The 16,450-nt window shown below is 36.6% G+C and overlaps 2 protein-coding genes and 3 non-coding genes across 5 annotated transcripts; 3 read left to right on the forward strand and 2 right to left on the reverse strand.

The window, feature by feature from the left end:
• Positions 1–117: 117 nt before the first annotated feature.
• Positions 118–2,682, reverse strand: LOC141815231 (oligopeptide transporter 5-like). Its single transcript, XM_074703142.1, has 5 exons — positions 2,245–2,682; positions 2,062–2,159; positions 1,068–1,908; positions 818–1,000; positions 118–744 (listed from the first exon to the last, which is right to left on the reverse strand). The coding sequence occupies exons 1-5, from the start codon at positions 2,467–2,469 to the stop codon at positions 118–120; spliced, it is 1,974 nt and encodes a 657-aa protein (XP_074559243.1). The 5' UTR covers positions 2,470–2,682.
• Positions 2,683–6,357: 3,675 nt separating this feature from the next.
• LOC141814680 (uncharacterized) lies at positions 6,358–10,096 on the reverse strand. Its single transcript, XM_074702619.1, has 6 exons — positions 10,012–10,096; positions 9,873–9,913; positions 8,562–8,725; positions 7,709–7,808; positions 7,453–7,625; positions 6,358–7,206 (listed from the first exon to the last, which is right to left on the reverse strand). Exons 1-6 carry the CDS (start codon positions 10,050–10,052, stop codon positions 6,727–6,729), a joined length of 999 nt encoding a protein of 332 aa, XP_074558720.1. The 5' UTR covers positions 10,053–10,096; the 3' UTR covers positions 6,358–6,726.
• Positions 10,097–12,065: 1,969 nt separating this feature from the next.
• On the forward strand, positions 12,066–12,159 carry LOC141815720 (small nucleolar RNA R11/Z151). Its single transcript, XR_012600592.1, has one exon. It is a non-coding gene; the product is annotated as a small nucleolar RNA R11/Z151 (small nucleolar RNA).
• A 137-nt stretch (positions 12,160–12,296) lies between these two features.
• On the forward strand, positions 12,297–12,390 carry LOC141815721 (small nucleolar RNA R11/Z151). Its single transcript, XR_012600593.1, has one exon. It is a non-coding gene; the product is annotated as a small nucleolar RNA R11/Z151 (small nucleolar RNA).
• Positions 12,391–12,560: 170 nt separating this feature from the next.
• Positions 12,561–12,666, forward strand: LOC141815722 (small nucleolar RNA Z152/R70/R12). The gene has a single exon (XR_012600594.1). It is a non-coding gene; the product is annotated as a small nucleolar RNA Z152/R70/R12 (small nucleolar RNA).
• The last annotated feature ends 3,784 nt before the right edge of the window (positions 12,667–16,450 follow it).

The raw sequence follows: 16,450 nt of genomic DNA on the forward strand, positions 1-16,450 counted from the left end.
TAAAAATATATTCACAAGAGATAGCTAGAGGATTACACTAAATAAAAGAGTGCACATTTAATTTTTACCCGAGACTTAATTAATAAAATAAGTTTATATATGTATATAAAAGCTGCGTCAATGGAGTTGGGGGCAACCGTCGGGGATGTAGGCGCCGGCGGCGGTTGGGCAACCGGAGAGAGGGCAGTAGTCGTCGACGACGCCGCCCCACCAGTTGACGGAGTAGATGTTGTAGTTTCCCAGCGCGAAGAAGGCCAGCACCGCCATGAAGCTGGTGCCGGCGTCCATGGCCGCTGAAAGGACGTAGGCGTAGCGGCCCCACCACTGCTTGTGGCGCTTGAAGGCCCAGTAGTTGACGAGGAAGCCGACGATGAACCAGGAGTTGTAGTTGATGGCGTGCGCCGGCGGCATCATACCGCAGGCGCCGAAGATGACCGGGAAGTTGATGAGAGGGATCCACTTCTTGTCGGGGAACTGGCGGTGGAGGAGGTAGACGGGGAGGGGGGCGAGGAGGCCGACGAGGAAGAAGATGTTGAGCGCGCGGTAGTGCCCCCGGGGCCCGAACATGCGGGCGGGGCCCACGACGCCCCAGATGATGGAGGCGGAGTAGAAGACGTCGTCGCCGGGGCACGTCCAGGGCGAGTCCGGTGGCAGCACGTCGGTGTCGCAGATGTTGGGCACGCCGGTGAGCAACCACCAGGCCGTGCCGAAGTAGGCCGCGTTCGCGATCAACGTCCCCACCAGCTGAATTGAAACAAGAGCAAAGTCAGCACGAACTGCACATCGAATTACTTCCCGCAATTAATCACTTGATTACCTGAGCGATGAACATTGACTTTGGAGGGATCTTCATGTAGTAGCCAAGCTTGAAATCACTCAGGAAAGTCAACGCCTGAGTCATGCTTATGTAGCCGTAGGTCTTGAACACCACGTTGGCCAATGGCTTCCCCGGTAGAATGTAACCGATCACCATCTCTGTGATGATATTGAGCCCCGGCGTCTGCAAATTGAACAGAGAGATTTCATACAAATTCTTGGAGAAAGATCGAGAGGAATTGAGTTGTTACCGTGTTGGTGGTGGCTGTGATGACTCCGATTGGCAAGGTGAAGAAGACGGCCATGAGCATGGCCAAGAGGATTCCCCAGTAAGGGAGCTGGAGGGCGCCGCCGAAGCCCTCGCAGGCGAAGATGGAGAGGCCGGTGACCACGAGGAGGACGAGGTAGAACCACCACTGCGGTACCGCCTCGTAGTTGGCCTTCATGATCCTGCCGTGGACGTCGAGGAACTTCTCGTTGATCTTGGCCGTAGCCTGGCGCCAGAGCTTGAACATGTTTTTCCCTTCGAAGAGGAAGACGTGGGAGACGGTGGAGGTGAGGGCGGCGAAGCCGAGGCCGTAGGAGATGGCGAAGAAGATACTGAGGTAGATCTCGCTGTAGTTGTTGTAGTTCTGGACGTCGAGGGAGAAGGTGGCGGAGTCGAGGATGCGGTCGAGGTCGTAGTGCTTGCCGGAGGAGTCGAAGAGGCGGGAGGTGAAGAAGGTGAAGCGGCGGGCGTCGTAGATGTTGAGCCAGTAGGCGGCGGGGACGAGGACGTAGATGAGGGCGAAGTAGCCGACGAGGACGTTGAAGAGGACGAAAGGAGGGGCGGCCATGGGGCTGCCGAGGAAGGAGGTGACGGCGGCCCAGTCGAAGGCGAGGGCACCGAGACCGAGGCCGTGGAGACCGGAGCCGACCTGGTGGGCAACGATCGAGTCCTTCCAGATCCAGCAGATGAAGGAGAGGGAGCCGATGGCGGGGAACAGGTAGTTGGGGACGATGTAGTAGACGAAGCTACAGGCAGTGACGATGATGAAGAACTGCAACCGGGAGAGGCCGCCCTTCGGCCGCCGCTCTTCCTCGTTCAATGCTCTGTTTCCGGCGATAGCAAGTATCAGTAAAACTATTCATTTTAACCCACATAATTTAAACATTTACGGAACAAAATTAATTCAGTTAACCCCTTAGAAAACTACCTTAAAATATATTTATTTATTTATGAGAAATAAATAGAAATATATATACCTGAAAAGGGAAACTTGAATAAGATTCGATGGCCACCACATATAAGGAGAATCCACCAAGTATTTTCTGAATAATCCAGCCCATCCATAACCTAACAACTAAATTTACAAAAATAAAATAAAAATCATAAACCTGAAAAGCTAATTTTTTAAACTCCAAGGTGCAATCCGAAAAAATCGTCACCTGAGTTGTCTGGGTGAGGAGGAGGGCGGCCATGACGTTGAGGCTGCGGTGGTAGAAGGCCTTGACGATGGTCAAGATATTGACGGCGTAGATCCCGCCGGTGCCGGAGCTGGCGAGGATGGTGATGAGCACGTGCTCCTTCATGGTGAACGGCCCTGGGTTGAGGGAGAACCCCCACCCGGTGAACGGAAGCCTGACCTCCGTCGCCGGCAGCGCTCGGGCCATCCACCGCCCGACGGGCAGCGCCACGATCTGGACGCACACCGCCGAGATCGACAGCTGGTTCGTGCGGTACCCGAAGAACTGGTTCACGAACGACAGGAGGACGCACGAGATGACGCCCAGCACCCACGTGCGGAACGTCAGGCACGGCTCCGACGGGTCGTCGGCCGTCGACACCGTCAGCCGCACCTCCTCGATCGGACAATCATTCTCTTTTTCTTCTGTCGATATCGAACAAACATAATTAATTTCAATAAACTTAAACTTTTATGATCTTAACAACGAAAACGTACCATTAATCTTTGAGTCGAAGGAGGGATTATCCTCCTCAATTGAAGTTGCCATCCCAAAAGCTTTCTCGTTCTTTTTCTCTTCTCTCTTCTTAAAGGATATATGGCAAAAACGGATTGATTATTTATAGGAGAATTTAGTTTTAAATTGTTTTAAGGTGGCCGTTTGCTTGATAAGGTCGAGATTAACGTACGGGTACGTATTAAGGATAATTAATAAAATATTTTTTTAAAAAAAATTAAATTATTTTTTTAATGAATATAGTTGACTAATTCATGTGCAGATTTATTACTTAGCGGAAGACTCGGTAGAGGTTGTAATATATTGATCATGTTCCTCTTTAATATTGTTCTCTGTTAAGAATTATATTAAATATATTTAATTTTTTCAAAATTTATTTTTTGGGAATAATTATATGCATTTTTAGTGGAGGATAATAATAAGGGCCGGGTAAAAATCAAATGAACTTTCATCCTTTATAAAATAGTTTGATATACTTATCTTATTTTTAATTAAAATCAAAGGGATAGAATTGAGTAATCGGTTTAAATTAAATCGGTCAAACCTATTTAATCAAATTAAAATCGAATAAATTAATTTTTTTTAAAAATCGTTGAACTGATTGAACTTTTAAAAAAATAAATAAATCAAATCAATAAAATATCATTTAATTTGGATTTGACCAAACTTAATCAAATTTTTGAGCAACAATTATATATTTCTATCCAATTTTAACTTTCAATTAGGTTAATTTGGAATTAAGGATTAATTAGAATTTCTTGATTTAAAGATTTAAGACCTTACTTATTCAGTTTAATAGAATTGGAAATTTTAAAATCAAAATCGATGTTCGAATTAATCAATTTTTTTAATTAATTTTTTAAAATAATCCAACTGGACTTTTAAATTCCATCAATTAATTCAATTTAATCAAATTTTTGCTTACCCTTACAAATAGACAGCTCTTCGATGATTTTATTGTAAAAATATCCCTTGATCTAGTATTGTTGTATAGTAGTAATTACTCAGAGTTGCTATAATGTGTGAAAGTTATTGAATAGCTGATACAACATATTTATGATGAATTTAGAATTTAATATTTACATCATGTAGAAACTACCAATTAGTTGTTATAAATGTGTTGAGGATGAATTTAGGATTTTCACCATGTAGAAGCTACCTATTAGTTGTTACAAGGTATTTAGAGTCTATTTAGAATTTAGGATTTAGATTTTAAAGTTTCTAAATAATATTATATCAAAATACTATTTACTAATTAAATTAAAATTATTTAAAATTCATTAAAAATCATTTTTAAAAAGTTAAAGTTATTATATAACTACTACAATCTTAAATTTTAAACTCTAAATTTACCTTAAACATGTTGTAGCAACTATTAACTAACTTTTATATGTTGTAATAGCTATTCGATAATTTCTACACAATATAAATTTTAAATCCTAATTAATTTATTTTAAACATGTTATAGTAGTTACTAGGTAACTTATACACATTATAAAAAAATGATAAATCCCAGTCAGTCTCATGAACTCAATCCTTGGGGGTGGCCAATCCGGATCCCACGAAAGTTTCCCACTCGACCACCAGGGTAAATCATATTGATAATTACTTGTTTGAATACTATAGTTTCATTATTTCTAAAACAAATAATATTTTCATTAATAGTAATAAATTTTAAAAAATACTTTTTAAATATGGCGGCCAATCTAAATGTCGAGGATGATATTTAAATTATAAACATCCTTTGATTGCGTTCCTCATTTAGAAGAAAATTCTTGCAAATACGCTGTAGTCGGAGATCTTTTTGATTTTTTTACCTCGCATAATATATATATATATATATATACACACGTGCATAGTAATAAATCATTAGGTCACAACCCGGATATTGGTAATCCATTTAGTAATGAAATTTAATTAATTAACCAGGTCCAATAGCAATGCACGGTATTTTAAATTTATAAATTTAATTTCTCAAATTTAGCATTCACAAAAGCAATATTTTTAGAAACAAAATTGGTAATTTATTTGAATTTTTAAAATCAATTTGATATTTTGTTGTTTATAAAATCAATTTGGTGTCATCACTCTCCATATCAGGTTATTATGATTAAATAATTAAAAAAACCTTGAATTAAAAATTAATTTTTTTTCCATTGTGACGCCAAACCATTAAAACTTAGATGAAAATGTATTCATTATTTATTCAAAAGTTTTACTATTTTTGTTCATACTTAATGCATTACAAACTTATCGAGTTTATATTTTTGTTAGAAAATCACAATCTTGACATAATTTTAATTATTCGATGTTTTTAATATAATTAAAGATATCGACTGGCTGCTCCACTTGCCAAGTGTACCTTCGTGTATTATGGATTTTTAAAATTAACAATTGCAATAACCATTAAAATAGAAAGAAAGAAAAAATCTATAGATCATAGATTGCAATATTATGGGATTCATAGTGAAAGAAGTTTAGCACTTAATGTTAATCGTCAAAAAAATAAAAAAGTGATAATTCTTCGTAGTTTGTTTTAAGCTAGCACTCACAATATCGAGCACTTATTGTCAATTGTCAAAAATATGAATTAATTTTTAATCTTTTTATCCAAAACACATTTTAGTAAAAAATAAAATTCACCCCATCAACCTCACACGGTCAATCCCACGACCATTTATGAAAAAGTAAATCGAGAAGTTACAATTGACCACACCCATTTTAACAAGTCTGTTCCGTCATCACCAACTCAATTATGCCCAAAAATTTATCTAAAATACACAATCCATACTTCCATATTGCTCGATTAACACGACTCGATAGATATTGTGGTAAAAGCACAACAAATTCCCTTACATTTTTCACAAAATATACAAACAGCTCAAGAGGGTGATTTTTCCCTCCTCTCTAGCAAGACTATCTAGGACAAGCCACCATTAACATTGCTTTAAGAGCAATAATTTGGAGGCATTAACAAATGTTTCAGGATTTTTCCCCCCTTATTCATAGATTAACATTCATTAATCTATGATTTTCTTGTAGTGATCTAATTTAATTGTTCATCTTTACTGAGATTTAATTAGACAAGTACAAATTCCAAGATATCAGAAACTCAGCCAAATGGAGAAAATATATACACACTTGTTAGTAATGCCTATACCAGCAACAAATAACTCATCTCCAAATTGCATTGAATAAGAGATAAGAAGAATAAATAAATTTTAAGGTGAAACGAAATGCAAATTGAAAGAACAAACATCATTTTTGTTGTTGGCTTTTCATGTCAATAACAGAAAGTGAACATTGAAAAACTTAAATTACATTAATTAATAATTCATTGAAGCATGAAAATGCCAAACGAAACAGAATTGCAGAGCTTGGTTACTTAACAAACTGAAGCTTAGAATCTAAATCATCTGATCAAAGTAACAAATTGGATGTCAGGAACCCATGGAGCATGTAAAAGGAATGGCCTTATCTATGCCTGGAGAAGGCAACCCCAAATTCACTATGGATTTTGATAAATTTTCCTGCAAGCAACATAAACTACATAGATCTAACCAGTGTTACTTTATCTAGAGAAACAAACTGCCTACAATGATTTAATCAAAATGCCATTCGCATCGAAGATGCTAAGGAAGTTGCCACTACATAAAAAATGCTACAATTCACTAGTGAAAATGTAGCACCTTAGAGGTTCTTCTAGTTCAAGCTTTCTAGATATTTATACAGGTGCCTCAACATGAAACTGCATATCTAAACGCAAACATCTTCTAGTTCAAACTGCTAGATGTTACAGGTGTATCATAGAAAGCTACATAATAAAATAACCACAAGAATCCTTATAGAAAGACTCGAGTTAGCTAAATGTCTATCGCATCATATGATATCCAGGAACTAGTGCAACCTGATTGTGTTATCTAGCAATGTACTGCACTGCCTCTTTTCCTATCTTCCATATGGGTGGTATCGACCTGCACTATGGCCATAATTTGCGTTGCTACTGTAGAATCCACCTGAGCCGTAGCCAGCACCTGGTGACTCATAACCACCACTGTAGGTAGAACCGCTATAACCCCCAGCTTCTCGGCCATAGCCACCAAAGCTACTTCCACTGTGACCCCCACCGTGCCCACCATAAAAACCAAGACGGCTAGAATAACCATGATAATTCTCTATGCTTCGTGAGAAACCGCCATATCCACTGTCATATTGACTACCAATACCTGCATAACCACCATATCCGCCAGGTCTAGGGCCATACCCTCCAGATGTCCTATGCAGAGGAGGACCATATGAGCCACCTGCAAAACCACTATAGCTGCCGTATCTGCTAAAACTATCACCAAAGTGCCTCGTCCTAGGTTCACTACCAAATGCAGATGTTGGGTTGAGGGAATTCTTTGGTTCAGCCTTCTTGATCTCCACCTACAACAAAGCAAGAACATCAACCTAGTCCCAGCATGCCAAACAGCTACAGAAGATTCTAACACTAACATATTGTTTATCCCCAAAATCAAGAAAATCTAAGCCATAAGTTCTAGAAAGTAAACAAGGAAGAAAAAAAACTCTGAGTAGACTAGTAAGAGACAAGAAATCATTTTTCATGTTGACGAACACTCCCGTGCATGCATTGTTTGATGTTTTGGGTGGTCCATAACATTGCAACCTCACCTGACTACCAGCTAGATCAATCATATTTCCGTTTTTAGCTAGCAAATCATCTACTACTTTTTCTGACTCAAATGTTACAAAACCAAAGCCTCTAGAGCGGTTGGTTGCATGGTCACGAATGATTTCATGATTATCCACCTTCCCAAACTGAGAGAAAAAGTCCTTAAGTTCATCTGCAAATCAGCAAAAAGGAAATATTCAAGATAATTTCTCAGAAAAAGAAATGACAAATGGTTGTAAACTAAACACAAAATACCTTCTGTGAAACTCAAAGATATCCCACCAACAAATATCTTCCGTGTTTTGAAATCCTTCAGAGGAGCAGATCCTTTGGGTATTGTTCGTTTAATTTCAACCTGCAAAATACCATAACAAAAGCAATTGAAAGGGCATCCACGAAGAGAGAAAATAAAGTTTATTTTCATGCTTTGGATAGAGAGCAGGATAAGATCTTTGCAAAAGGCATGATAAGGTGCTGAGAAAACATTAGCATTTGAGAGTAAGATTAAAACTTCCTTAAAATAGAAAAAAAAAACTCTTAAAAGAAACTTGTATGGAACCTTGAATTTCATACCTATTAGATCCTGAATTAAAACTAACACAAAATTAATAACATGCTCTGGACTGGTTGCTGGTAGTCATTCTAGTAAGCAATCCAACGCCATGAAACCCATCAGAGTTTACAAATATGATCACAATGACATTTCTATATTTTCAGGATACATCATCCCAACATATCAAAACATAATCTGAATGAGCATAGCTATCAGAAAGTACCTAAATTTATAAACCACTTAGTAAACCTAAGCACGCATATTGATGAAATATAGACAAGATCAGCAAAGACAAGAAAAGTGAAGAAGGACCATCATCTAGATATATATCATTAAAATAAATTAGCTGATGCATGCTATGTTTTGCATCAAATAACAAAGTAACCAACCAAACAAGGGTAACCTTTGACACAAAATGAATAGAGCATTAATCAATTCAGCAATTGAAACTTTCACTGTAGAAATAATCAAACGTTGAACACCTCATACAAGAAACTCATACAGGAAAAGTCAAATCAATTAAGGCGAACTATCTAGACAGGAAAATAGACTCACCATCTTCCCATTGATAATATGTGTATCTTCAATGACTTTGTCAACAACGGAAGGATTATCAAAAGTGATAAATCCGAAGCCTCTAGGTCTGTTTGTGCTGCGGTCTTTCATTATAACTTTATCAACAATCTTTCCATACCTTGCAAAATGCTTCTCAAATGTCGCTGTTAAAGACCAGCATACAATAAATATTATTAATAAAATGAAAAATATATATATATTATAGGGCATGAAACTAAGGTACATGACGTGCATATAAATACGAACAAAATGAAGACAATGACTATAGAACTCTTCAGCTGGGGTGCAAGCATGTTGTGAAAAGAAATAATGAAAGATTATATGAATATACTTGGGCAATTGAACTGCATGAACCTTTAATATTAGTTAATTTAAACGTAAACAGAGGCCCCACTTGTCAAAACACAATAAGAATGAAATTCCACTAAATCTAGCATGATTCTTTAATGAATCCAGATACAAGTTTCAAAAACAAATAATTTTTCTCGAATTTTCAATTGCAAAACCAATATATACATAGTCTTTATAGCCAAGTATTTAGGTTGCTTCACTACAACTGTACATGTGCAGTTTTGTTAGCCAGTAGCCACATACTAACCATCTGGATTAACTTTATCAAATCTAAACTATTAACTTATGTTCTGTAATTCACACTTACAAACAATGTCATCAAACCTCCAAACCGAGTAAAAGAATAAGCAAATTTGTACATGTGCTAGGGTTAAACCAGTATAAATGGTATTGAAATTCCAGCTAGGTTATTTGGTTGAAAACTTCAATCTAGATTCATCAAAAGTCTCAGTTAGGCTTAGCCTTGTTGAAAAGGAAGGTGAGAAACTCTTCCAGGTATATGTAATACTTCCTCTTGCTCGAGAGAAATCTCTTACAACAATTTTTCCGAAAGGACAACTAAATTTCAAACCACTGTTGAAAAATTGTTGGCTTGTGATAATAACTATCGAAACTATGAATTAAGTTGACTTGTGAACGATCAATTCTCCCCGAGTCCGAGTTGACAAAGATGACAATAACGGTAGTAATATGTACGCGAATATTCTGCATTTCACCTACTTGAACTTGTATTCTACGCAAACAAAGATCAAGGAAAGACCACCATAAACTTAGTTCATCAAACAAAAAGTTAATTTTAGACAAGTCGTAACACATTCATATCAGAAAACCAACAAATACGCCGCGATCAATAAAAGCAGCGCCGACGAAAGTAAGCCTTCAGCATGAATTTTCAATCTAAAACAGACAGAAAAAAAATTAAACGACAAGATATCTAACCCATGGTCGTATCCTTGGCAAGCCCGCCGACGAAGATCTTCCTGCGTCCAACGGAAAGGGCAAAACTTGTCAAGTGCGAGTTCGACAGGAAATCTTACAGAACACCGAACGAGTAAACGAGATGGTAAGGGAGACTCACGCGGGGCTCGCTCCGTCGTGCTCCTGCATCCTCGACCCCATGGCGATCGTCGACTCTAGGGTTTCACGAGGGCGACGAGTCGCGATTCAACCAACTCTCTGCTAGTCGCGGCCTTTTTTATTTATTGCTAAAAAAGAGGGAATGTGTTTTTACAATTTTGCCCTCACTAAACAGCCTCTTGGAAATGATTAAATTAAATAATTCGAAATCGAACAAATGAACGAATCAAATTTTGTCATTAAAATTAAATTAATAAAAAATCGATTAATTCGATAAGTAATTAGTAACCAAATTAACTGTCTTTTTTTTAATATTAAACTTTTTTTAATAAAAAACTTAATCGTTTAATAACAAATTGATTTAATTGATTTTCAAAATTCAAAACAGAAAATCAAATAACTGACTTTTTTAAAAATAAAACTTCTAAATAAATCAAATTGAATTTATAAATTAGATCAATTTGGTTGATTATTTCCGATTTAATTACCAACATAAGAGCATAATAATGCATCGAACATACACTATTTATGAATACAAAAACATAAATTAAAATATATTTTTCTGTCTAAATTAAATAAAAGCAAATTTAGATCAAATTGTGAAAGAGTTCTTTATTTTCACCCTGAGCATTAATAATGAACTCAATTGATTTGAGGCAATAATCTCTCGTGGCCATGAGAAGATACCTATTTTTCTCTTCATTAGATCTTTTAATTGGTGGTTTAGCTTAATCTTTTCTTTCCAAAATAAGAGCTAAAAGGGCACATTATCTTATTTTGGATCCTCCGAAGCACGACTACTATATTTAACGATACGATGAGAGATCGTAGCTTTAAAGCCCTATGCGTGTCGAAATTGTTAATTTAAATATGATACTCAAAGAGCATTTACTTTCATTTGATTGTCCCTTTAATCTCTATTTCATGTAATTGTTGATTGTTTATCCTCTCCTTTTTCTTGATATGGAGCAATTTAATGATTTTTTATGTTAATTTAAATAAATCTTATAAACTAATTTTATTTTATTTTTTTTAGTGTTAGGTCATGGCTACTGAAGGAATGAGCCCTAAGAAGATGGTGAGGAATGAAAGATTTTTGGAGGAAGGGAAAAGTCCTAAATTTGCCATTGTAGCTTCACTTCATCCTAAAGATCGTAAAGCGATCTTAACAAAGCAAGTAAGCCAAAAGATGAATTGCTCATGCTCGCCCACCACTCATGCCGGTTCGTTTCGTTGTCGCCTTCACCGAAACTCCATGAGTCATGCCACTCGCTCGGTCGGAGCCAACTTGTGTGACTTGGCCAATAACGGCTAATCGTTTACCGAGGAGTATCCTATGATTCTTACGTGCATGCCTATTTGGACAATCCTATGATTTCATTATATCCAATTAATTAAAATACTTTTTATACCCTTTATTTATCATGTCAATGAGATCTTATGAAAAAATAATTTAATATTTGATATAATTATAAAGCACCTCTTGGTTGTTTTTTATTAGGCTCGTTAAATGTTATTAATGAGGTAAATCATTATATTGGGCTATTGGGCCGGGCCTACAAGGCTAAACCACTATTGTTAGCCCAATTGGTCCTGGTTCTCCTGTTAAATCGGACGGCTGAGAGGCATCCATCTCGGCGCCGCAACCCTCGCCCCAAAACCCTAATCAAATTCTTTTGCTCCGTCCAATTCCTCCATTCTATAAATAGAAAGCGGAGGATCTCTCGCTGCCTGCATCGTCTTACAGTTCGTCGCCATCGCAACCCTCGGGTTCTCCCTGATCGGTATGTTGTTTTGGTAATTTCGTTGATCGTTTCGTGGATTTCTTCTTCTCCTAGAGGAATAGATTATAATGAGCGCTCTTTAACATCTTAGGGGATTTCAGTGAGGCTTTCCTGTATACGATCTCAATATTATTGTTGTTAAGCTTACTCTTTTAATCCCTTCTTTTTTCCCTCTTCGAAAAAAAATTGCTCCTTTTGCTTTTTATTGATGATAGTGTTTTCTCTCGGGATTAGAATTTTGTTTCCTCCTTTGTCGATTGGTAGGTATTAATGGCTGATGATGAATGATCTCTAAGATCTTAGCGGATTTCAGTGAGGCTTTCCGGTCTATGATCTTAAAATTGTTGTTACACACACTGAAGCCTACCCTTTGAATCTTTATTCTATCACCTTCACAAAAAAATTGTTTTTTAATTTTTTTAGGACTGTATTTTTTTCTGATCATAAAAAATTCGTTGCTTCCTGTCTTGTTATTTCAATGATTTCTTCTGGTATATAAAAATGGCTGATGACGAATGATCTCTAAGATCTTAGCGGATTTCGGTGAGGCTTTTGAGTCTATGATCTTACAATTGTTGTTACACACACTGAAGCCTAGCTTCTATTTCTCCCTTTCTTGTTCCTGAAATAAAACGAACTATTTTTCTTCTTTTGCTCTTTCCCTCCCAGTTTTTTTCCCATCAAAAATCAAATTTTTATTGAGATTCGACAACCTTCAATTTAAAAGTTGCTGTTTTGTGTGATGAATTGATTCATGGATGGATGTGGTGCAGTGATGAGTTACTGGTGGTGGGCAGTGGCGGTGGCTTGTTCATCGTCATCACCGTGAGCCTTTTTCACCAATCAAACGACTTCTCCTTCCACTGAGCGCACATTTCCTATCTATTTGCCTTTATAATTTGAGTTTATTCTGAGTTACTGATCAAAAATAGAAGTTTTCTCCTGCGTCGAATAACTGATTACCAGCGAATCATTCCAATGGTCGCTGCGTATGAGACGACGCCAAATCATCTTCCTCCGTGTCTGCTTCCTTCAGGCGAGGAACCCCAATCCTTGATCCGATTGTAGAAGCGGGGATATTCACTTTCTTTCGACATTTTTCGATCCTTGTTCCTCTGGAAAAGCGCATTTAATTTGCTTTGAATGTAAAAGAAACTAATGAAGAAGAAAGAGCAGAGTCAGAGAGGCTAGAGCTGACTGAATCTATTGTTCCAGCGGAAGATCATTATTCAGGGCAACAGTTCTTCAGCCACCATGGAGCGTAGAGAATCAAGGTAAGAATCCTTCGGGAGGCCGGCTCCTGCTGCAGCTGCGGATCGGCGGGCGTCGGCGGAGACGCCGGAGAAGGGAGTTTTTACCCTGCGGCGAATGTTAACGGCTTGGGATTCTGAAATATCTATAAATGTCATTCGAGAATATTGTAAATGAGCCCTTATTTTCATTAAAATTTCTATCTACCTCATTCCCTCTTCTCATATTAAATACTAGTTTCAAAAAAGTCCACTGGCAAAAATCTCAAACCTTCCATTATACTATATTGTTTATTTAAAAATATTAATATTTTCAAAATAAAAAATAGCATGAAATGATATGAATTATTTACTTTTTCTAAAATGCACTTTGTATTACTTAATTCAAAATGTATTTGCACACAATATCTATTCTACATTAAACTTGTTCAAGTTCTCTAAGCTCTTGTCACATATCAAGAGGAGAAGAGAGAATCTTTGGGCATAAGCAAACAATAATTAAGGTGTGATGTAGTGGTAAAAGAACAATTAAGGGATCAAATTTGAATTCTATTAGAGGTCAATAGGTTGATTGTTTCACTCTTGTATTTGAAAAGGGAATTCATAAAGATCATGATTGAGAATTATTTAATTTGAAACATAATCAATTTGAATTAGGGATAGCTATTGGAAATCTTTGGAAAAGACTTGTGTCTACCTAATATCGAAAATGAAAATGAAAAAAAAATAACAAGGCACAATTTGGTACACATGTCATGACATTGATGAGTAACTATCAAGAGACAAGGGATAGTTGGTGCCATCAATGCACACCCTCTTCCTTGATGCCTTTTATGGTTTGGGGGCATTAAATTTGGGAGCTACAAGGGGAAGGACTTTCATGGAAGAGGAGTGTAATGTCATGATACCATTCACAATGTCTTGTAGTAGATGTTAAATAAAGTTCTTCAAGACATGCATGGTGCTATGAAATTAATTCAATGTGATGTTTTTCTCAAAGTCAATATATATATATATATATATACACATCTAGCTAGTTTGATCAATGATAACATATTGTAAATGAGAGGGTTGGTGATCAATTAGCTAGGTTTAGTTGTGCGGAAGTTGAAAATCGAATTTGCTTAATCTAAGCAAGTGTTTTAAGGGTATGTGAAGTAGTCAAGTAGATCTATTACTCTTGTGGAGGAGGAGAGACTCTATAATTGCTTTTTGTCTCTCTTACTCTTTACAGATATCGATCATATCTTTGATTGAGCTTGCCCTTTTCACTATGAATTACTATGAACCCTATGAAAATTCCAACAATTGGACTTTAAAGAGGGTGCCCCCTCCACACAATGATTGAATGAATGCCTTCATCCAACCTCGAATGCAATGAAACACACATAGACAAAGAGACAAAGAGACATGAAATTAATCCTCGATCGATCAAGCCCTCGATTGTGCTTAAGGAGCTAGCCCCTCCCCCTCCTATCTAACTAGTGCATTTACACCCATCCCCTCAGCAACTCACAACCACCCCACTGCCAATCCTTCATACCTCCACTGTTATTGCTTATAATTTTTAAAAATGTATATATAATGACGATGATGATAATGATGATGATGCAATATTGCACTGTTGCTTATACCTCGAACACCTTGTGTCGGCCATGGTGGAGCCATGGGAGCTCCATGAGTCCTGTAGCCCTGGAGAACATAACAACTGTTTGCATTTAGTGGTGCATGAAGCTTTGGTTAGGGTTAGGGTTTGGGTGTGGCAGTGGGAGAGGGACACATGCAAGGGGTGCCCTAAGGACTTGTCCTCTTCTATTAATTATCGTGGAGGGGGCTCCACTGCCACCCTTTTTTTTCATAAAAGAATTGTATATGGTGCAAGGTGGAGGGAACAATTCAAGCCCGACATGGAAGTTCTTCTTCTTCTTCTTTTTCCTTTTAGACAACCTTTTGTGTTGATGATTGAGTTAAAATCTCTATAATGTGAAGTAAAAGTACGATAAAGATTGAATAAATTGGTGTACATATCTTGTAAAATCTATTACCCCCTTAAACAATATTAGACATTTATAATTTGATCATGTGTATCAAGTGTGTAGAGCTAGCTAGCTACACATGTTGTTTTAAATGATCAAGAATAAGCAAGCAAGTTTACGGATATACTTAATGGATTGATCGATCGAGCATAGAGTCATGCATACGAAGCCATTATTGCTATTCAATTTAGAAGTCATTTCAAAATGTGAATCATATTGAAAATTGATTTTAAAAAGTAATCAAACTAGAGTTTATTTGTGTTATATATGATAAATAGGTGCCTCATATTGCGGCAATCCACATGTTTTTGCACTATTATTTCGTTGATTAATATCAAAAACAAGTTGACTTTATGAAAAAAGGACCATTCTTGAACATGAAAGTGAAGTAAATTGTCAAGACTCCTAAGTGCCGTAGGCCACATTAGATTTCATCACATTGTGCTCTATTAATTCAAAGTTAAGTTCGATGTTTTATTGTTCAAAAGTAGTAATACCTCGCGAAGATAAATGTGATTAAAGAACATAAATTCCCCTATAAAAAATCTCAATTTTATTTTTTTAGTAATAATAATAATAATAATAATAATTAATTATTATCAAGACAAGAATGGTTGTGAATATTAAGTTTTAATTAGATGAAGGCGTGAGAGACCAAAGGCGTAGCTTCCCAAGTTAATGCCGGGAATGACACCAACCGTTACCTATTCCAATGTTTCCAATTTCCATTCACATATCTAACGAAATAATAATAATAATAATAATAATAATAAATTTGATTTATAGAATTATGACTTGGTAGAATATATAAGAGGGTTTTAAGGGTACTTAGGACTTTTAACTTGTTTACTATTAAACTAAATGATCATTAATCTTATATTGAAAAAAATTTATTATTTTGAGATTTTTTTAATAATAAATAAATATTTATTTAATAAATAAATTAATGTATTTTTAAGTCTCCAAGGCAACACTTAATTATAACATTATTTTTCTTGTTATAACTTTTATTTTTAAAAAAAAAAACTATAAACATGATAAGAACAAGGCACTAATTAACCAAACACAAACACAAACACTCTCTTAAAATCAAAATGAACTCCAAATTAATTCACTCCCACAAAATAAAAAACAAGCAAAGATGTTGAAAAGAGAGATGAGTGGCAATAGAAACACACTCAGTGTCTCCCATTCTCTTTTATTATTATTATTATTATTATTATTATTTTTGGTGGAAGTAGGCCTTTGCATAATTTATTGATGAGGAATGAGTACGTGAATTGGTTGAATAATACATATATGGAATTAAGAAGGAGATGGCTCACACTATTCAATGAACAAGAACCAAACCTCTCTCTCTCTCTCTCTCT

The sequence above is a fragment of the Curcuma longa genome, chromosome 21, assembly GCF_044706935.1.
Source record: "Curcuma longa cultivar G26 ecotype Majalengka, Jawa Barat chromosome 21, ITB_CL_G26_1.1, whole genome shotgun sequence".
NCBI lineage: Eukaryota > Viridiplantae > Streptophyta > Magnoliopsida > Zingiberales > Zingiberaceae > Curcuma > Curcuma longa.